The sequence below is a fragment of the Portunus trituberculatus genome, chromosome 37 (assembly GCF_017591435.1).
Source record: "Portunus trituberculatus isolate SZX2019 chromosome 37, ASM1759143v1, whole genome shotgun sequence".
Lineage (NCBI taxonomy): Eukaryota > Metazoa > Arthropoda > Malacostraca > Decapoda > Portunidae > Portunus > Portunus trituberculatus.
This window is the reverse complement of record NC_059291.1, coordinates 9888163-9910662: the sequence shown is the minus strand read 5'-3', so window position 1 is coordinate 9910662 and position 22500 is coordinate 9888163. Positions and strand designations below refer to the sequence as shown.

The window sequence follows — 22500 nt, the reverse complement described above, 5'->3', positions numbered from 1 at the left end:
ATAATAATAATAATAACGAAACATAAAAAAAGTCGTTTCTTCTCTTCCATCTCCATGTCTATTTTATCATCTCTTCCCTTCCATTCCCGTTTTCTTCCCTTACTTTTTGTCCTTCCTGTATTCTTTTCTTTAAATCCCCGTCAATTATCTCTCACCCTTCACATCTTCCCATCCATCTCTCGTTATTATTCTTTCACTCCTTCCCTTCCCTCAGTCACTGCCTTTCCGTTCCATTATCTTTCTCTACCATCACCTCTTCCTTTCCATCCCATTCCTCTCCCTTCACCCATTCCCTTTTCATTCCCTTGCTCTTCACCATACAACTCTTACATTCCAGCCCTTCACCCTTTTCCTTCCAATCCTACTCTACCCCGTCCCTACAGCCTTCAATTCCTTTCCACGGCCCCCATTTCGCCCAGCCCCTGCCCGCCCCGCCTGGAGCAAGACGCGTGGCCGCCACCAAGCCGCTGCTTCCAAGGTAATAACGTTTACAGCGCTGTTTCTTTGCTTCTTTTTATTTTCGGGTTTAAAGAATGGACGACAGGAGGGAGGGAGGGAGGGAGGATGGGAGGGAAGAGGTCACGGAGCGTGGAGTGTATGTATGGACGATGAGGAGGAGAGGAGAGGAGAGGAGAGGAGAGGAGAGGAGAGGAGAGGAGAGGAGAGGAGAGGAGAGGAGAGGAGAGGAGAGGAGAGGAGAGGAGAGGAGAGGAGGAGGAGGAGGAAAATGACAAGAACGAGGCCAAGGAAGATGATGGAGACAAGAATGAGGAAGAGAAGGAGAATGAAAAGGACGAGGAGGAGAGAAAGAAGGAAAAAACTAGAGAGAGGGAAGATGATGGAGACAAGAATGAGGGAGGAAGAGGAGGCGAACGACAAGGAGAATGAGGAGAATAAAGAGGAGGGAAAGAAGGAATAATAGAACAAAGATAGGAGAATGGGAACGAAGAAGAGATAAAATGAGGCATGACGAAGGAGGAGTAGGAAGAGGAAGAAGAGGTGAAGGAAGACAACGAGAAGGAAACCAAAGATAAAACAGAGAAATAAAAAAAAAACGAAGAATGAAGAAGAAAGCTGTGATGAAAGAAGAAAAAGACGCTGAAAGAAAGACCAACGAGGGAGAAGACAAAGAGGACAAAGAAGACAAAGAATCAAGTCAGGTACATACATACAAGTAGGTCCGGCCCTTACAACACTGCCTATGTGGAGCAAAGGGACCCTCAAGGAAAGGAAGTCAGTTTTTCTAGCCATAACATAAACACACTTCATTCAATCCTGGACATTATGAAGAGAGTGAGAGGAGACCATTTTCTACGTACACTCTGGAATTCTGTATATTTTTTCCTATACGCACTTATTCTTACTATGTTCCTTCTTGTGACTTGCCTTCAATTAACTTCTAGCCAACATCATCCTATCCTTAATAAACTTTTGAATTTCATGTTGGTTTGTGTTTTGTATTTTCTATGCATTCCTAGGACTGGTTCTGTTTCAAGAGTGAGTGTGTTACAGGAGTTACAGGAGAAATAGAGAAAATATTTGCAGGGTGATTCTTCTTCTATCTTTAGCAGCTCTTTTACACGTATTTCAGTGATCATTGGGTAATCAGAAGAGTATTTGAAGAGTTCTCCCTTTTTCTCCCCTCTTTTCCGAACACATAAAAAAAGAGCAGAAAACTTGCAATCTAACCTGTTTCATTCTATCTTCTGGTCATCGTTTTCTATACATATTCTAGCAATTATTGGGTAGAGAAGGGATTTCCATTACAATACGAACCCATCACCAGTACATTTATAACACCTCACAGTCCAAGTAAACATGGGCGCAATGATTCTCACCGCATCTTACACATTTCTTATACAACTTAATACATTTCCACACGGCGATAATATCAGTTCTTAGTCTTACAGTCAGTGGTGCCAAAAGACTGTGCTGTTGTAGTTTTAATTCATTTCACGTACCGTACTCTTGTCCTATACGCCGCTTTTATCTTATTTATATTTACATCTTTCTGTTTACTGTTTAATTGGTAGTAGTCGTGTAAGGTTTATCTCTCTCTCTCTCTCTCTCTCTCTCTCTCTCTCTCTCTCTCTCTCTCTCTCTCTCTCTCTCTCTCTCTCTCTCTCTCTCGAGCAATAAATCACGAGATCAGCATATAAATCCGATCTTCCATAAAATCTAATTGTGTTTCTTGCCTCACCTTTCCGTTGACCTTAATTGAGACCTGACGATAACGTTTGGAAATATAACTTATGGACAAAGAGACACACAAACAGAGAAATACAGCCTTTGGTTCTTAACGCTGGGAAAAACCTGAACAAATAGATAAATAGTCACTGATTCTTTTACCCTTCGAGAAAAGTTTTGTGAATGAACAGACGGGCAAATAAACAAACACAGATCAAAATTCTTAACGTTTGGAGAAAAATTAAGGACAAACTAGCAAAGATTCTTAACGCCTGGAAAAACCCTTAGACAAACATACAGACCACCATTCTTAAGGCTTCGAAAAATTTTAAAGGCAAACTGACAAACAGATAAACCAAGATTCTTAGCGGTTTGAAAAACCTTATTTATAGACAGAGAGAGAGACAGACAGACAAGCAGAGAAAAAGAGACAGACAGACAGACAGACAGACAGACAGACAGACAGACAGACAGACAGACAGACACAGACAGACAGACAGAGAGAAAGAATGAAAGAATGAAAGAAAGAAAGAAAGACAGAAACAGAGACAGACAGACAAACAGACAGACAGAGAGACAGATAGATGCCACGATCCTTACAGCAGTAATTCCTACGACACGAAATAAAACAGCGATCGCAACAAACAGCGCAGCAAAACACGGGGCCGTAATGAGGATGTCACAAAATGCTGCATAATCAGTTAGGCGACACTTTTATTCATACTCATTAATTCCTTTGATTCATCGCGCTTATGTTTTTCCTTTTTTTTTTTTGTGAGGTCGGGGGACGGAGAGGCTGGGTGGGGGCGGGGATGGACGGGGGAGAGGCGCCGCTTAATAATCAAATATCACTCTGAACTGCATTACTCTCGTGAACAATACTACATCAACCACCACCACCACGACTCTCTCTCTCTCTCTCTCTCTCTCTCTCTCTCTCCGCTACCGCCGCCAACAAGAATACCACCGCGTGTTCGTAAAAGCGGCGTAAAAACAGGGACGCAAGGGGTTGGAAATTCTCTCCTCTGTATCTTTATTCCTTCAGTGAGGCATCGTGTAGGTCTGTCCGGCTCCTCCACACTTAGTCACGTGTTTTGTGGTGGATCTGCGGTTTATCCTGACTATTTTTACAATGCTCTAGCGGATATCAATATTTTTTCCGAGTGCTTTCAATGATTTAGCGATGTTTAGATAAGATTTTGTATCGTCAAAGGAAAAAAAACATCGTGAACTTAAATAATAAATGCTATAGTGTTCTTAAGCGTAGTTTCATGGTTGTAGTGCTGGTTTCATAAGGGAAAAACTCGATTAATTAAAGTTATAGGGATTTACTACCGTAATTTCACAATGCTACTAATAATTTGATAAGGATTCTGTATTATCAATGTGGACAAGCGTCGTGAGTACTTAACTAATTAGAAATATAAAGTGTTTTTATGGTTTTAGTGATAGTTTCATATGTTTAATAGTGATAGCGATAGTTTGTTAAGTTAAAGGGTTTCATAATGCTGCGTCATCACTGTCTGAAAAGTAGTGAAAAATCGATTAATAAAAGTTATGGTGGTCTTGAAACGTAGGTTCATCATTCTAGTGATTGCTTAATAAAGATTCTACATCAACATTGGAAAAACATACTAAAAACAGTACAATAAAAAAAATTTCAAAGATAAGTTCATTATCCTTGCGATATCTCAATCAGACTCTGAATCATCAATGAGAGAAAATTGCAAGAATCTGGCTAATCATATCCCTGGACTTTGAATACAGTCCTTCGGGGAGACCAAAGCGCTTTCGGAATACGAGCTTTCAAATTATAGGTCGAGGAGAGACTTAACTTAAATACATTAAATTAAGACTTTATTACATTTTTACAGTGTATGATACAACTCTCTCTCTCTCTCTCTCTCTCTCTCTCTCTCTCTCTCTCTCTCTCTCTCTCTCTCTCTCTCTCTCTCATGTTGTGCAAATGATGATTACACATTACATTTTTGCTGACAATTGTCAGAACATCAACATTTCGTCAGATCTTGAAATTGTTTTTTAAGTGAAGCCATACTGGAAGACTAACTAACAAACACACACACACACACACACACACACACACACACACACACACACACACACACACACACACACACACACACACACACACACACCATACCGCCGCCCGCCGCCCGTCACTGTTTACCAAGAAAACTCTATGTATAAGCCTCACAACACCTCACCTAATTAACTTGCAACTCCAGCTACAACATCCTTACTGCTTTTTGTTTTCTTTGACAGAAGTGCACCCGGCAACTTGCTACAGAAAAATACTATGCACGTGTATACCTCAACCTGTGTGTGTGTGTGTGTGTGTGTGTGTGTGTGTGTGTGTGTGTGTGTGTGTGTGTGTGTGTGTGTGTGTGTGTGTGTGTGTGTGTGTGTGTGTGTGTGTGTGTGTGTGTGTGTGTGTGTGTGTGTGTGTGTGTGTGTGTGTGTGTGTGTGTGTGTGTGTGTGTGTGTGTGTTAGGGTTACATCAGTGTGGTCCTGTCTCCGTATCTACATCTATCCAGTCTTTCCCTGAGTTGACGTTCTTTTTAGTTTTCTGTATTTTTCTGAGGGAAATATCTATCCTTCTATTTCAGGTAATGTATGGGAGTTGTATTCTTTCTCCGTATCTTTATAATAGAAGCTGCAACTTTCTTCATTTAGATATTTGTTTTACTTGCATGGAGGAAACCTGTATTTTTCTTTCTATTGCACATATATATTAGGTATTTCTTTAGATGAACTCTCTTTTTCAAGCTTCATTCAAATATTCTTAAACGTATTATAGAGTCTTTTCAAGTAAGCTCTCTCTCTCTCTCTCTCTCTCTCTCTCTCTCTCTCTCTCTCTCTCTCTCTCTCTCTCTCTCTCTCTGTGTGTGTGTGTGTGTGTGTGTGTGTGTGTGTGTGTGTGTGTGTGTGTGTGTGTGTGTGTGTGTACGGCAATTTAGCCAAGGATTAACACCGGTCAGTAATAGTTCATGAAATGGCTTTTTTTCACATCCCTTTTTTTGCCATCATTTTTTCACACGTCGGCGAAATCAAAAGGGTCAGATAGATGGGAGGGAAAAATAACCCGAGTATCCATATTTTTTGAAGTGTTTGTGAGTGCACGTGTAAACCCTATGATGTATATTTGCATGTATACCGACAAGGCAAACAGGTGAAGCCAGGTAAACATACACCAGTGTCTGAGCGAACCGCTAACGAACGAATCACAGTGTAATTAGTGAGTGCACCGGGAAGTTTGGGTAGATATATGTGATCGTTATTAATTAGCGGCTTAGTTTGATAAGGAGATGATGTTGGCTTGGTGTTATTAGCTTGGAATTGAAGGTAAAAGTAAGACGTGAGATTTACCTGCGCCTGAATAGCTCCCGATGTTAATTAGCAAGTGTTTCACCTGTGTTGAGAGAGAGAGAGAGAGAGAGAGAGAGAGAGAGAGAGAGAGAGAGAGAGAGAGAGAGAGAGAGAGAGAGAGAGAGAGAGAGAGAGAGAGAGAGAGAGAGAGAGAGAGAGAGAGAGAGAGAGAGAGAGAGAGAGAGAGGGAGGGCACAGAAATCACAGTAAAGTTGTTTGTTTCAGTTTTGACGAATTGTTTGCTTGATGGCGGGAAAAAAAAATATATTGCTGCCAACAAGAGGATTTCGGGGAATAAAAAATATTCTGTTACTCTCTAACTGTGACCCTGAGGTTGTGTTGTCCCTGAATGCATCCAGGCTTATTAGAACCTGTGACAGTTGTATTGTGAATGTGATCTTGCTAACCCAATCTCTTCCCTTCTTTCGCCGCCACGCTTTGCAAGCCTTTCTACTTTCTCTCATCCCCGCTCTGTTCTCCTCCCTGTTGCAAGAGTTAGTCATTCCCAGTCTTTCATCCATGACAATGGTGAACACTGGAACTCCCTGCCTACGTATGTATTTCCCTTGATTATAACAAACTCCTTCAAGAAGGTTTCAAAGCACTTCTAGGGATTTTTACTTTTTGAAATACGCATGATGCATGCTACTTCAATCACCTATGTTAATACTGCAAGCTCAGTGTATTAACAAATAAAATAGCATAACTATCGCTTAATCATAACAAAATAAGCTTTTTTAACCATCTACTGTAAGTCAAGATCATAAGCGCTCTTCCAGTAACCATCAGGAATGGCATAGTTTTCACTTCCTATTTCGACATCAATTTTGTTCACGATACAGATTAATTTAGAACAAAGTGTGTTGTATCTACATTTCCCGAAAGCGTCGCGTGTGAAGCGATGCCCCAACACTAACTCAACTCTGGACGACGTGATCAGGGGAACACTAGTGCAGCGGAATGCAGACACCGACAGTTAGACGGTTCCTTGAGGCGGAGCTGGCTGACGCATTTCAATGGGAAACTGGGTCCGTATTCTGAAACACTCCAGCGTCTTATCACGACCGTACCATTAAAGTGCCTTGCGGGAAGTTATTGAGGTTTTGAAGGATAAGTGTTGATTTGAAACTATCTGGTGTCTTATCATAATAATACTTTTAACGTTCTCTACGGAATGTTACTTGTTTTTTTGTTTGTTTTTTTCACTGATATGTGGTGACTAAAATAGTTTATCATCTTATCACGACTACCTTTAAGCTTTTCTGTATGGGAGGTTACTGCCATTTTCAAGAGTGCGTGGTGACTAAATCACTGCAGCATCTTATCACAACGACTTTGTAACGTGCGGGAGATTACAGTCAGTTATATTAAGAATATGTGGTGATGTATTTGTCGCTGAAATTTGTGTGTGCCGCTATCTAACACCTCTGTTACCTGTGTTAAAAGGGTGAAGCTATGCACTCGTTAAGTCTCTGTACCGCTAGCTAACATTTATCACCGGTACTAAAAGTGTGAGAATGCGTAACTGTCTTACGATTGTACTTGTGCCGCTAATAAACACCTGTCACCAGTTGAAAATGTGAGGTTAAGTAACTGTCTTCCGAATTTGCCTATCGCAGCACATTCGGAAGAAAGTTACTTAACCTCACATTTGTCATCGGCGCGAAGACTACCTAAATCAGCGTTCAGGCCTGCCCGTGCCGCTATTCAACTGTTGAAGAGAAGAAATCAAGGCATGACAGTAATTTTTTGCCTCAATCAATCACCGATAATAATGTAGTAATAGAAAAACAGATGTTAACAGGGCCACCATCACCATCACTATCATAACTCCCGACCGCCGCCGCCGCCGCCGCGCCACCATTTACACATTATACAACGAACGAATCAACAGTAGCATCCTATTTACCCTGCACCGCAATCACCACCACCACCACCTGTTCCGTGTCACTAAATATCACTGTAACTTGTACATACTACGAGACGTGCCACTGACGTGCTATCTGTGGTTAGGGTGTGAGGGTGTGTACCTGCCACTCACCTCTATCGGTACTTAGCATCTATGCCACCTGTGAGAGATTTATGCACGTGTCTTCAGTTTGCGCCGCGTTTTATCGCTTCTATCATAAGATCGTAATAAAACACAGGAAGCTGCAAGAACCTATCACGCTTATACATAGCAGTCCCTGTATCTATACCATGTCTACCCAATTCCACTTATCATGCTCTTCTATGCATTAAAACTGAGATGATAGTAGACAGTTTTCCATAATTATAAACTGCAAGTTGATAATATACAGATATCCCTTAAGTATACACCAGTCACCACCACCTGTTATCGGTGATGGAATTTAAGATGACTAATAATTTTGTTCTCCGGTTGAAGAGACACTGCTGTGCACACTTCATCAATTTGTGTCACCGGCGCTATTATGATTATGTGTGTAAGAAACGATTCAGACTACGCTAACGAGGGCTATTAACACTCCTCAGGTCTTCTCCCTTCGCAGACATAATATACTAAACGTACAAATATACGTAGAAAGCCTGGAGGAAGACCTCGACGCCGGGTGAGCGGTGAATCTCGCTCTTGAACCACGCCCGTGAACTCAGTAGCCTGTGCTACATCGGTGAGAAAGTAACGATATTATCAACGGGTACTGCCACCCTGGACGTCTAGCCAAGGATTCAAACAGTGATCGAGTGTCTGCTCACTTAAGAAACTGAACTTGACACATCCAGGCAAGCAGACCCAGTGTTCAGTCTGACACACCCAGCCAGGCCATGATCTCTATTGCCACGCCTCACCTCCAATGTTCATCGCATATTGATCACTATTAAATCAAAGCACCACCGCACACTGATAATTATTAAATCGACATACAGCGCTGACAAACATGTGACTGCGGCGAATTAACCAGTCAATCAGTCATTGTCAGTTGTATTACGTTCATGTAACGCTAGTCTGCGGTGCGAGGTTTAATTGTTACGGCAGTTATGATTTAGTTATCAATCATCACCAATATTATGTTGTAACAGTACACAAGGGGCCTGTATCATGATTGAAAGGAATTAACGTTAACTCTCACTTCAGTTTTATGTTTGTCACTTAAGATGATCGCTTCTGTATCACTAAGAACAGAAACATTAAGAACATGCAATATTTATATCTTAACTATAACTCTAATCTGCACGGCCTCCACCCCCCTTCCCTTGCTTACCTGAAAACCAAGGTAAGGCAGCATATGATTATGGAGATGTGGCTTTCTATACTCTGTCTACATTATACAAGACCGATTGCTAAACAGTAAGCATGGTTAGATATATGACAAGGTGATAAGACTCCCCTGTCATCTACCCGCATTATACAACGGCGGAAACTAAACAATAATCATGGAGAGGCGGTTGATATGGAGATATTAACGCTGTCCTCTCTCTATCCACCCCCTGTGATATACTGAAGCATGACACCAGACTGAGGGGTCATCCTGGCGGGTAAGAATGTTATTTGACGCTGCTTCTCTCTTGGAATTACCATATGTAGTAGGAACAAAATTAACGGAGCGCTATCCTATATTTGTTCAGTCGTTACAAGTTTTCTTCTTTTCATGCGTGGAAAAAAAAGATCTGCTAATTAGTATCAAAATATATATCGCTCCCAGAAAAAAAAAAAGGTAAATGACTGAATAATAATGACAAGAGAAGAGAGTAAAAAATAAAGGTCATATTACGTAGTTCCGGAGATGTTCTAATACTCCTAATTTGAAGCACTCTAATGCCACGGGAAGCGGAGAGAAAAAAAAACATGAAATAGGAACGATTGAAAGAAAAATAAGGTGATGTTTAGTAAGGCGCTGTTCATTCTATACCGACAATACATACAAGATTCCCAAGGGCGTTCCCACATCTGTCCTCACAAGCACAATCACGAATACTACAACTATGAAGGAGAAACTGATGAAATTTGTAAGAAAATTTCAATTAAATAAAATATCCTTGTAACTTTCCCCGCATGTCCACGCGTGATGTCCCCGCCTTCCTTGCCAGTTGCATTTCAGTGTCAAATAGAATGCCCGTTTTTACGTCAGGGAGACACGAATATTGACAAAAGAAAGGGCTAAAATAAAAGTCCGTTTAAATGCCGCTTCCAAAAAATAAATAAGCAGATGAATAAACGAAAAAGAACGAGAGAAAAAACAGAAGACTTATAGGCAGCTTAGTTTTTGAGGCGTCAATGTTTTATCGTTTCATTCTTCCGGTGACATGTAACCAAGCAGCGTATATATAAGTTAAAGGCGGGTTTACACGTGTCAATACGCGACTGAAAATTGCAACTCGCTAGAAGTATCGACGGAGCCTTTCTAGTCGGAACACGTTCACACATAGCTACTGGGAAGTATCGGCTGGTTGGCGGGAAGTGAATGTAAACAAACAACTACTCAACAAGATGTCTTCCTCTGGTGACGATGACGATTGTGATCAAATTAAATCTTCACAAGTATTCAGTCCTCACCTCCAACAACACCCTGCATAGAAGGAAGCAGTCATCGGAGAGTACCGGCTATCTCATCGAACGCCTATTTGCGTAAGCTTTTTTTGCTGTAGAGCTTACTTTTAGGGTTCTAAATGTGTTTTTTCGTTCACCATCTCCAAAATTTTCTCTATATCGACACCACACTTTCAAACCTTTCCCCGTGGCGTCACAACGTAAGCAAAGTTGCAAATCGACTGAACAAGATTGGTTTTCCCAGTCGCTAGACACCGATATTCAGTCGGACACTACCGACTTTGTCGCAAATTGATACGTGTGAACCTGCCTTAACGGATATATAATTCTCCTCTTGGAAATGTAACATGTAGGTACTAAAACAATGAAGGTAGGAAATGTATTTATCACTGCATCAGAATTACGAGAAAGGCAAAACACCCCCTCTCAAACTTTATCTGTCCTATTCATCTTTTATCATGCATTTAATAGTTCATGTTTTCTGTTAAATGCTCTATTACATTCCCCGTTTGAGAGAATGACAGCTGTCCTCACTACGCATATACCGAAGCCAGAGTTAGACGGAAGCATTTATCTGGTTTGTATCAAAGCTAACCTGACGCATTGTGTACCCATGTTCGAATGAGCACATGCATTACAACTATGAAGGCAGAAAATGGACTTATTGTGATCTACCTGCGTGCTGAATTAAAAAGCAACGTAAATCTCTCTCTAATAAAATTCTCTACACCGTCATTTGTTCTATCCATTTTTTTTTTTTCCCTTTTTAGTATCAAGTTCTATTAATCCTGCTTCATTTATCCAGTGACGTTTACATACAATATACATAGAATAAAGCAGAAATCAAGCATAAAGCATCTCCCTGTAGCGTAACAAAGCTAGCCTCAACCACTTGATTTCCTCCCCATGGAATTATCACGCGTACTACAAATAAGGAGGCGGAAACTGTACTTCTACCTGTGTATTAGAATCATAAGTAACGTAAAACTACCTGTCGCCTCAACTATCCGCACGCCGTCCTTGCCTCCCAATCCCAGCCTTTACCGTGCATCTAATTGTCAAGGCTTGCTATCAAATGCACTAAAATTTCCTACTCTCCTTACCTATGGACGTTTAACCACGCAGATTACACAAAGACTGACAGAAATTACACGGAAGATTAATGTATCGTATATATTTATCCTCTTGAAATTATTACCCTACGAAAGCGAAAATATTACTTATAAACTATATTATCTATGGCTAATCTATCTTATTTCTTCACTGATGTCTAACCACACCATGCATTGACTACTGAAGCGGAGGTAGGTCAGAAAGCATCGTAATGTGTATCAAAAGTAATTTAGCGCACATGAAAGGCGGAAAAATAACTCACAACTTGTACTTTTAATCATCTGTATATCCTATTTCATATTTTTACAGACGGAAGCTCAAATTATAGAGGAAGCATGTTTTAAGCGAGTACCAAAGTTAACCTAATGCAATGTGATGGAATTCTATGTATTGTAACTATGGAGACGCTAAATCTACTTATAACCTGCCAATCTGATTAAACAATAGTGCAAAACTCTCTCTCTCTCTCTCTCTCTCTCTCTCTCTCTCTCTCTCTCTCTCTCTCTCTCTGTAAAGCTCCCTGTAGCTTCAACAATCCAAGCACTGTCCTGCCTCCCCCGCCTGTCTTCTATTATGCATTTGAACGATATGTTTTACTGCCAATTGTTCAGCATTTCCTATTTTATTTCTTGAATGGCATTTAAAAGTATTACATTTGTTTGTGTGTGTGTGTGTGTGTGTGTGTGTGTGTGTGTGTGTGTGTGTGTGTGTGTGTGTGTGTGTGTGTGTGTGTGTGTGTGTGTGTGTGTGTGTGTATGCTACTTTTTTAATCGGATTTTTCTCAAAGTTCTCGGTCTTTTTGCAAATAAACTACAACTCTGGTAAGATTGACTTCAAATATTCTGTCACTTTGCAAAGATAAACACGAAAATAGATAGTTTGCAAAAAAAATGCGTCGTTACTTTGCACACAAACTCAAAAGCGCGGAACGTAACATTATACCTATTGTGAGATGAAGTAATGAATTAAGACTCAATTAGAAGCAGCCTCCATTAATTAAACAAGTAAAGGTAGGTAGGAAAGGAAGGGAGAGTAAGGTAGGTAAAGTGAAGCAAACTAAGGTAAGCTAATGCAAGAAAGGAAAAGATCAGGTAAGAAAATTGGTAAAAGGTAAAATCAAGGCAAGGTGAGGTAAAGTAAGGAAAGCTAAAGGAAGGAAAGGAAAAGAAAGGAGAGATGAGACAAGACAAGAGGATATGTTAAGGTAAGAAAAGGTGAGCAAAGTGAAAAACAAAAAGTGACACAGGCAAGAAATTAATGTGATCTGATGAAAGGAACTGAAAGGAAAATTGAACAAAAACATAAAAAGATAAGACCACTCCAGGTAATATAGCACGGCAAGGTGAGGAGGAAGATCAGGAAAGATAAGCTAAGGCCAAGTAAGATAAGAACAAGGTAAGACACGGTAATACATACATCACTCCCTAAAAATTAAATGAAATGAAAAATAAATAAATAAATAAATAAAGGAACCGAACTTATCAACTCCATCGAGATTGAAAAAAGGAAAGATTGTAAAACTTTCCTCTCTCTCTCTCTCTCTCTCTCTCTCTCTCTACTCAGCACACACCTTCACCTATTCGTCTCAAAGCAAAATCAAAACTGACAGACATCTCTCCATTGAAAAAAAAAAAAAAAAGCCACAAAATCCAACAATCTTCCCCTTTAAGTCACATCCTACCGCGAAAGTGTTACGCAAGATGCACAAACAAACACACGGTAACTCTCTCTCTCTCTCTCTCTCTCTCTCTCTCTCTCTCTCTCTCTCTCTCTCTCCCTCGCTCAGTCAGTAGAGTGCATTAGTCCAAACATGAAAACCGGCCACGCTGACACGGCAGGCTGAGCAAAAATTGGTGCATAAATACTAGAAAATAACAGAAACACAGAACAGTAATAGCGGGGAGAGAGAGAGAGAGAGAGAGAGAGAGAGAGAGAGAGAGAGAGAGAGAGAGAGAGAGAGAGAGAGAGAGAGAGAGAGAGAGAGAGAGAGAGAGAGAGATTAATGATAGATAGACAGTAGATTAGCAACAAAAGTAGAGGGAAAAAAAATGTTAGTAATTGATAACAGAGTAGCAGAGATAAAGCGACGGGTAGAGAGAAAGAGAAAGGCAGACAAAAAGGAGTAGAAGAGAAAAAGGGAGGGGAATAATGAAAGGAATGGAAAAGAGAAAGGAATAGGATGAGAGAAAGGAAGGGAGAGAAAGCGAAGAGAGAGAAAGGGAGGACAGAGAAAGGGAAAGAGAGGAAGAGGAAGAGGGGAGAAAAAGAGACAGACAAATATTAATAGCATTACTGTAGCGGAGAAAAAATAAAGGTCATGAAAAAAAAAAGGCATGGAGAGGAAAGCAACGATGAGAGAGAGAGAGAGAGAGAGAGAGAGAGAGAGAGAGAGAGAGAGAGAGAGAGAGAGAGAGAGAGAGAGAGAGAGAGAGAGAGAGAGAGAGAGAGAGAAAAAAAATAGGTCAAAACAGAGAGAACGACAGGACTAGAGAAGGGACGCAGGTGAGGTGAAGTGAGGTGAAGTGAGGTGAGCAGCAGCTGAGACAGGTGAGCGTTGCGTTAATGAGGATGCATCTTACCTTGGTCAGGTGTAGCAAGCTGCCGCTCCGCCCTGACAGCCACCCGCACCACCAGCACGGCAGCCGCCACCACCACCACCCTCTTCACTAGCGTCATCATCTTGCCTCGCCCCAACCAGGCGTGCCCTCTTCTTACTCTCCTTCCTCCCTTTACTCCGGTCTTCCTTCTTCTTCCTTGTTGCTGATAGTGGTGCTCCTCTTCTCCCTTTTCCTGGGGCTCCCTCGCTAGTTCCTCCTCCTCCAGCGTCTAGTCTTCCGCCACCAGTGTCTTAATTTCGTCCAGCGCCTCTTCTAATGGCCGGATTCCCGCCTCTGACCTTTCTTCCTCTTCCCTCTCCACTTACTTCACACACTCTTTAGCCTTTCTCAGTCCCCCTCAGTCGTCTCTCTCTCTCTCTCTCTCTCTCTCTCTCTCTCTCTCTCTCTCTCTCTCTCTCTCTCTCGCGTCTGTCCTCCCCTGCCTAGACCCTCACGCACACCTACACACAGGGGCACGCACACACGCACACAAATAGAGTTTTACTTGTGACAGGGATGCAAAGCGTGGGAGAGAAAACGCAGCGCTGTTGACACTACTGAATGCCTCCTACCGCTGTTGCTGCTGTTGCTGCTGCTGCCACCACCTCTAAAATAAATGAGAATTGTGGCGCACGACAGAAGCAGGAAAAAGTATAGAGTAGGAGGTGAAATAAATAACTGAATAGGGACGTTAGTGAGCAAAGCGGATGTCAAAGGTGACGGTGACGGACAGGTGGAGAAGGGCTGCTGTAATTTGTGTGGATATAAGTGTGTGTGTGTGTGTGTGTGTGTGTGTGTGTGTGTGTGTGTGTGTGTGTGTGTGTGTGTGTGTGTGTGTGTGTGTGTGTGTGTTTTTTATTTGCGAGAGTACGTATGTGTATTGGTGAGCGTGTTTGGATGTGTTATGTAGTAGGTATATTGGTGTGGGTGTATGTGTGTTTGTATATGAGAGAGAGAATGTAAGTGTGTTATAGAGTGGTTATATTTGCAGCGTGACTTGTAGCAGGTCTAGGCATGAAAACTGCTGCCTTATGAAAGTTGCATGGTTTCTGAAGCAGTGAGCGATTTTACGAGTGAATGCAGGAGTGGTGGAGGTGGGCAGCGAGAAAGTGAGAAGGACGAAGAGGACGAGAAGGAAGAAGAGGTGATGATGATACAAGACGAGGAGACGAGGAGGAGAAAAATGAAGAGAAGTGGTGTGTGTGTGTGTGTGTGTGTGTGTGTGTGTGTGTGTGTGTGTGTGTGTGTGTGTGTGTGTGTGTGTGTGTGTGTGTGTGTGTGTGTGTGTGTGTGTGTGTGTGTTTTACAAACGTATTACTGCTGTCGTCACTCTCTCCACTTATTTTCGTTTCCCTGAAGTGCAAAGGGCGTTCGATGTATACGTTCACTGCTACAACAACTTTACTACTTAACAAAAGTGTACAAGTAAATTTTGATCACGGCTCCGGTACACGGGAAGAAAAAGTAACCGCCAACAGACTAACTTTTCCGCTTCTAATTTACAATATTTACTGAATACAATTTACTTACGTATTTTGCTAAGCTTACAAACTACTGGATACGAGACACTTCCGGTTAAAAGTTGTTATGAGTGTCCGAGAGTGACTGAATAAGTGAGTGAGTAATGAGATGGACACCTAGGCAGCACCACACTTGTACAGCACCGTGCCTCACAGACCTCAATCACGCGCCTCACTGCCTGCCGCGTGCTGTATAGTGAAGAGTGACGGTGATTGTTGTGTATTCGTGCAGATTTCAGTGTAGCGAGAGTGACGTGATTCTAGCGGTAATCTTTTCCCGCGCTATAATTATTACTTCCTTATCAACTTAATCTCACTAGTGGATATATTTACGTAAAGGTTAAGAGATTACAAGAAAAAATGAGTCTAGCAATGCGAGGGTGGCGGTGATGCACGCACACGCACGCATGCACACACGTACACACACACGCACACATACACGTGGTTACTGTCAAACATACACGCGCCGCGGTGTTTGTGTGAATTGTACCACGACTTTTTGATCGTCTACGATTAAAAATCAGCTGGTAAACAGAGACTATACTGAAGATGCTGCTATTTCTGGTGCTGCTACTACTACTTCTGCTACTACTTCTGCTACAGCACCTAAGCTTCACGAAGAAGACAGTGCCGCCAGAACCTAACTTATGGTCTCTTCACGCTTACCCTGCCGATAGCCAGCCGCCTTCGGGAGCTGGCCTCGTCAGGAATCTTCTCTCCTACACCCCCGAGAGATTGCGTGCAGTGACGGAGTGAAAGATACGAGGAAAAGTCAGTGAGATGCAACGCCCAGGGATGCTTTAACTTTCACTGCGAGTAAAGAAAGATAGCTCAGATGCCTCGCGCGTGTGTGTGTGCCTGTCTCTGAGTGTTTGTGGATGAGACCAGGAAGTCTCTCTCTCTCTCTCTCTCTCTCTCTCTCTCTCTCTCTCTCTCTCTCTCTCTCTCTCTCTTTTATATCTTTTGCAAGAGTAAAGCTGTAAAGTTACGCACTCAATAAAATGAGATTCAGAGGGAATTTAGGAGACTACAAAAATGGATGCAGAGAGACCGAGGGAGTGGCGGTGCTGGTGGTGCTGGTGCTGGTGGTAGAGGAATATTCCTAGACGACGCGAAAAAGTGTTGTGTGTGTGTGTGTGTGTGTGTGTGTGTGTGTGTGTGTGTGTGTGTGTGTGTGTGTGTGTGTGTGTGTGTGTGTGTGTAGAAGAAAGGGAAATGTAGAGCTGGTCAGAACGAGACAGCAACACACAGACACTCTCACAAACACACCGACAGACAGACAGACAGACAAACCAACACACAGACAGATAGACAGCTAGACACGCACACTCGCCCAGATGGATCCTCGTGGCCCCAAAACAGCACTGGGAGAGGTGACCACGACGAGCAGAGAGAGGAGAGGAAGGAGGAGCAAGAGGAAGTGGAAGAGGAGAGGCTCACCACTTACACTTGGCGATGCGACAACTGACGAAGTAACAAAACTTTTCCGAGCATTTCACGGCTTGGGTTTATCAGCCGAAGGGAGGAAGGGAGAGAAGGGAGAGGAGATACTAGTAGTAGTGGTAGTGGTAGTAGTGGTGGTAGTGGTGGTGGTGGTGGTGGTGCAAGTCCACGCAACTTTGAGCAATGCAAAAGTTCACGGCACGCTAAGAAATGTCAGCGTGCTTAACTTTGTGCCCGTGAAAGATCTGAAAAGGGATCAGCTGTCTTCATGTGTCGTGTGGCTGTTGCCTCAAGTTGGGAGCGTTTGAAGTGTCGCAGGAAGTAGGCGGGGATGTAGGAGGGCAGCGAGGGAGGCGGGGAGGTGGGAGTTGAGGGTGGAGGAAAGGGCACGTCCTCGCCACACCTGTAATTAAGGCGAGTCGTCCAGTAGCTTAATTCCAGGTAAACTTAACGGGATTTTCTCTCGCGTTAACTCCTTTCATGGCTTTAACTTTGCAGCAGTTTTCTAAAGAGGCTGCGAGCCGCGCGGTGGGGCGCGAGGAACACAGCGCCAGGCAAGGCGGCACGCTACGGCACGCGGCGGCACTCAACAACGCTTAAAACATCTACATATCTTATTGTGGATGTAACTCGGAGTCCAGGCGGCGTGACACACGGCGGTTTAGTACCACTGGGTGACGGTTACGGTGTTCCTGGCGAGCGTGTGATGCCGCCGCCACGCGCGGGGCCGCGACACACCTGGGGCCGGTGCGTGGCCGGCGAGGAGCAGCAGTGCGAGCGACAGCCAGACAGTGTTGGCCGGGGCAGGAGCGAGGCAGGGCCCGTCCGCTCTTGGTTCTGGCCTCCGAGCCAGTGGGATGCTGCAGCCACACTCACACCCGCACTCCCTCTCATCTCCCGCCACCACCTCGCCCTCTCCCCGCCGCCCCTGCCCCACCTGCTCTCCCCTCGACGCGTCGTTCTCAATTCGTTCTCTTTGAATATCACACCACCTTTTCCTCATTACCCACTCGCCTCCCAATCCCTTCTCGCCGCGCTCCACAAACTCGCTCCCAAAAACCGCGTCATTATCCATCTCCAGGCTAATAAAGGCACCTTCCGACTCTCTCCGCCTCCTCCCCTTCCCCCTTCCTCTCCCTCTCTCCCTCCCTTCATTCCACCCTCCCTCCCTCTATCCTCTCTCCTCCCCGCGTGGTCGCCGTCGTGGTCGGAGTGCAGGTCGCAGTCCCGCCTTTCCCCGCCCCTACAGGCCGCCCCGCTCCGCCTCAAGCCATCTCGCTATATATCAATATTTCTGTGCCCGCCCTCGGCTGCTCGTCCAAGTTTAATTGTGACCAGTGTGCGGCCCGCCTGAAAGAGCCGCGCCTCAATGGTGTGGCAACGGAGGGGGCGGCAGTGGTGGTGGTGGTGGTGGTGAGAGGCCCAACCAGCCCTGACGAAGGACACCCACACTCTCACCCACACCACTTGAGAGAGAGAGAGAGAGAGATAGAGAGCAAAAGGAAGGGAGAAGGAGAAAATAAGAATCCGAGAACAAGAGGAAAGAGAAAAGCGGAGGAGAATCAGAGGAGAGGAAAACCATGAAAGGAGGGAGAGAAATAGAAAGGAGCGAAATGGAGACAAAAGAGAAGAATTAAAGATAGAGAAAGGAAGGGAAAGGCTAGGAAGGAATAAGAAGAAAAACAGAAGAGAAAAATAGAGGAAAGAGAATAGAGAGGTAGAAGAAGAGGAAGAGGAAGGATAAGAGAAGGGAGACTAAAAGAGGTAATAAGAAAATGAGAAGAGAATGAATGAATTAATGGAGAGAGAGAGAGAGAGAGAGAGAGAGAGAGAGAGAGAGAGAGAGAGAGAGAGAGAGAGAGAGAGAGAGAGAGAGAGAGAGAGAGAGAGAGAGAGAGAGAGAGAGAGAGAGAGAGAGAGACGGTTGGAAGTAAAGAAAATAATAACAGAAAAGGAAGAGAAGAAAGAAAAAGAACTACGGAAGGAAAGAACTACAAAGAAGAAATACATAGGAAGGATATGATAAATGAGAATGTGGGAGAAGAAGAAGAAGAAGAAGAAGAAGAAGAAGAAGAAGAAGAAGAAGAAGAAAAGGGAGAAGAAGAAAGCGAGAGGGAAAAGGAAAGGAAGAAAAATGTTTGTGGAAAAGAGGAAGAGTAAAAAGGAATAGGAAAGAGTACAAGAAAGAAAATTTCAGGGAAAGGGAAGGCCAGGAGGAGGAGGAGGAGGAGGAGGAGGAGGAGGAGGAGGAGGAGGAGGAGGAGGAGGAGGAGGAGGAGGAGGAGGAGGAGGAGGAGGAGATCTGACCACGAGGAGCAAATTATTTCAGGCGGATTGACAGGAGAATTCGAAGGGAGGAGGAAGAGAAGGAGGATGAAGAGAAGGAAAAGGAGGAGGAGGAGGAGGAGGAGGAGGAGGAGGAGGAGGAGGAGGAGGAGGAGGAGGAGGAGGAGGAGGAGGGGAAGAAGAAGAAGAAGAAGAAGAAGAAGAAGAAGAAGAAGAAGAAGAAGAAGAAGAAGAAGAAGAAGAAGAAGAAGAAGAAGAAGAAGAAGAAGAAGAAGAAGAAGAAGAAGAAGAAGAAGAAGAAGAAGATGATGATGATGATGATGATGATGATGATGATGAAAAAGGGCTGCAAAAAGATGAAAAATATAAAAAATATTGCGTAATAACAGGAGTAACACCACCACCACCACCACCACCACCACTAACACCAGTAGTAGTAGTAGTAGTAGTAGTAGTAGTAGTAGTAGTAGTAGTAGTAGTAGTAGTAGTAGTAGTAGTAGTAGTAGTAGTAGTAGTGGTCAGAGAGGAAGAGGAAGAAGAAAAGGAGGAAGAAGAGGAAGGAAGACCAGCATGGAAGAAAGGGAGAAAGGCGGCAGTGAGTGACTAGTCCCTGGACGAGGAGGAGGAGGAGGAGGAGGAGGAGGAGGAGGAGGAGGAGGAGGAGGAGGAGGAGGAGGAGGAGGAGGAGGAGGAGGAGGAGGAGGAGGAAGCAAGGTAAGGAGTGAAAGGCTGGTCAACACGATGAGTTAATTAGTGTGACCCTCTTCCCCTCCTCTTCACCCTCTTCTCCCTCCTCCTCCTCCTCCTCCTCCTCCTCCTCCTCCTCCTCCTTCCTCGTCCCACAATCTGCTGCCCCCCTGCACTGCGGCTGGCCATTGTTACTCCCTTTACCCCCATGTGTGTGTGTGTGTGTGTGTGTGTGTGTGTGTGTGTGTGTGTGTGTGTGTGTGTGTGTGTGTGTGTGTGTGTGTGTGTGTGTGTGTGTGTGTGTGTGTGTGTGTGTGTGTGTGTGTGTGTGATCAAGGAGCTGCAGCCTTTACCTGTATTCCTGTACAGGTAAACACTGACCGCGCTTACCTGGGTGATGGACAGAGAGAGAGAGAGAGAGAGAGAGAGAGAGAGAGAGAGAGAGAGAGAGAGAGAGAGAGAGAGAGAGAGAGAGAGAGAGAGAGAGAGAGAGAGAGAGAGAGAGAGAGAGTGTATTCTGCCTCTCATACTGCTTGAAGGATAGAAGATAAGAAGATTAGGGAAATTCATGGATGAGTTAAATAGATGAAAGAAACCTGACATGTTTTATAAGAAGACAACCATGTGTATGTCTAATGGCTGCCTGTAGCTTATCTTGCCATGTTCGTGTGTTCGTGTGTGCTAGCAATTTCACATGATCGGCGGCCAGCTCCAGTCCTTCTCATCTCTTTCATTGATTAATTCCATGTCTCATTTTCATTTTTTTTTTTTTTTCTGAAATCGTCTTTCATTTTAGCATCATCACTTCTTTCTTATCTTATCTTCTCTCAACGTCTTTCAATTTATTATCTTCAATCTCTCTCTCTCATCTTCCTTTTCTTCATCACATCGTCTTTCATTTCTCTTTCATCATTATTTTTTCCCACGTCTTTGAATTTACTATTTTCACTTTCTCTCATCTTCCTTTTTCTTTATCATATCGTGTTTCATTTCTCTTTCATCATCCTTCTTTCCCCTTACCTTACTACCTTCACTTCTCTCATCTTCATTTCCTTCCTCACATCGTCTTTCATTCCTCTTTCATCATTCATTACCTTTTTCCTCACAACGTCTTTCATTTACAATTTACTATCTTCACTTTTCTCTCATCTTCCTTTCCCTTTATCGTATCATCTTTCATTATCTTTTTTATTTCCTCACAACGCCTTTCAATTTACGATCTTCACTCGCCTCACTCTTCAACTGTAACTAGCACACGTTCACCACAACTCTCACCATGAACTAGTAACCTTAAACTGGGAGGGAACGTGAGAAACCAATGAATATTTGAGACAACTGTGTGTACGTCGGGTGACTTCTTGCAGCTGTCCTTATGCTATGTCGTGTTATTGTTCATGGTATACACACACAAACAGATAGATAGTTTATTGACCACAGTGTACAGGAATATCAATCTTAACAATATCCAAAAACAATTATAACCCCAATAAAAAAAAGGATAAAAGAGAAAATCGAAAATATCTTGTAGTCAAAAGGAAAAGAGAAGACTAACAACTAAGTACTAGGTGCCATATTGCATCACACCAACTGTCATCACTAACTGGTAATCTTAACCCCTTCAGTACCATGCCGCTTTCTCATATTCATTCTGCTTACTATTTGATGATTTTATACTGGTTCAGAAACATATGTTGGGTTTAAAATAATGAAGACTGGCTATCAATTTTTTTTTTTTTATCTCCATACACCCTTCCTAATGTGAATAAAATGATCTAATCGTACATAAATCTGAAGGTAAAAATACGTCTCAATACTGAAGGGATTAAACCGGAAAGGACATGAGAATATAGTGAAGTTTCGAGTACTATTACAGCGAGGAAATATAATAAAAAAAAAAAGTGCAAGCATTTCACTGACGGCCTTGTGACGCGCCTCTGTGTTGCAACCAATAAAACAACTATCATTAATAACATGTGTCGCAAAGTCCGCAGAAAATCACTTGTACATTCAGTATAGTTTCGCTGAAGTTCAAAAGTTCAAACCGCATTTATTTTGTTTTTCGTTCTTGCGTTACACAAATTCAGTGTTTGAAGTGACTCGTGTTGTTACATCCAATATAACCTCAACTTACTTTCTCTTCATATGGTTTCATAGGAGTTCTTCAGCTCAAACAGCTTTTTTTTTTCTTTTCTTTTTTTTTTTCTCCTTGCGTTATACACAAGTTCAATGCTTACAGTGACTGGTGCTGTTAAGTTTATTACAACAGAAGGAATTGCGTCACGTCTCAACGCTCTCTCCTTCACACCAGTGTATCAAGAATTAGATCAGTAGTACGAGGCTGAAGCACCAAGCCAAGAATGGACTGCGGCACATTAATGGAGTTTTATCGTCGTGTTCTTTCTTTAACGCTCTCTACTCACACACTGATTATTTTCAAAGGCCATGAGATGACTGGTCTGGTTTTCATATCTTCTTCATGATTATACAGAATCTTCATTACACTATCAACACGATAACAAAAACACTCTTGAGAATTAATGAGTAATGAAGATAATACGCCAAACATTTCAGAGTAAGAATCTAAGTCTTTCTTCACCAGATGTAACTATTACAGAGATGGGGGTTGTGCTTACCTGTTGACAAAAGTATGCTAATTAAGAGTCTTACACCTCCAATTGTTAAACATCTTCGACTTTCATAACAATCTTCAAAGACAACGAAGATGATTAATCACTTTTTTTCACTTTTTTCCTCGTGACGGGGCAGAATCCT

General features: G+C 42.9%; 1 protein-coding gene across 3 annotated transcripts in view; it reads right to left on the bottom strand.

Moving 5' to 3' along the window:
• Nucleotides 1–22500, bottom strand: part of LOC123514058 (protein amalgam-like) — a 310100-nt gene that overhangs the window by 280282 nt on the left and 7318 nt on the right. For 2 of the 3 annotated variants that reach the window (XM_045271652.1, XM_045271651.1), the window contains exon 1: nucleotides 13775–15001. The exons of the other annotated variant lie outside the window; for it this stretch is intronic. In XM_045271652.1, the coding sequence (XP_045127587.1) occupies nucleotides 13775–13874 (100 nt within the window). In that variant the 5' untranslated portion in view covers nucleotides 13875–15001. Of the gene's footprint in view, nucleotides 1–13774; nucleotides 15002–22500 lie in introns of those variants that run through there. 3 annotated transcript variants of the gene reach the window in all.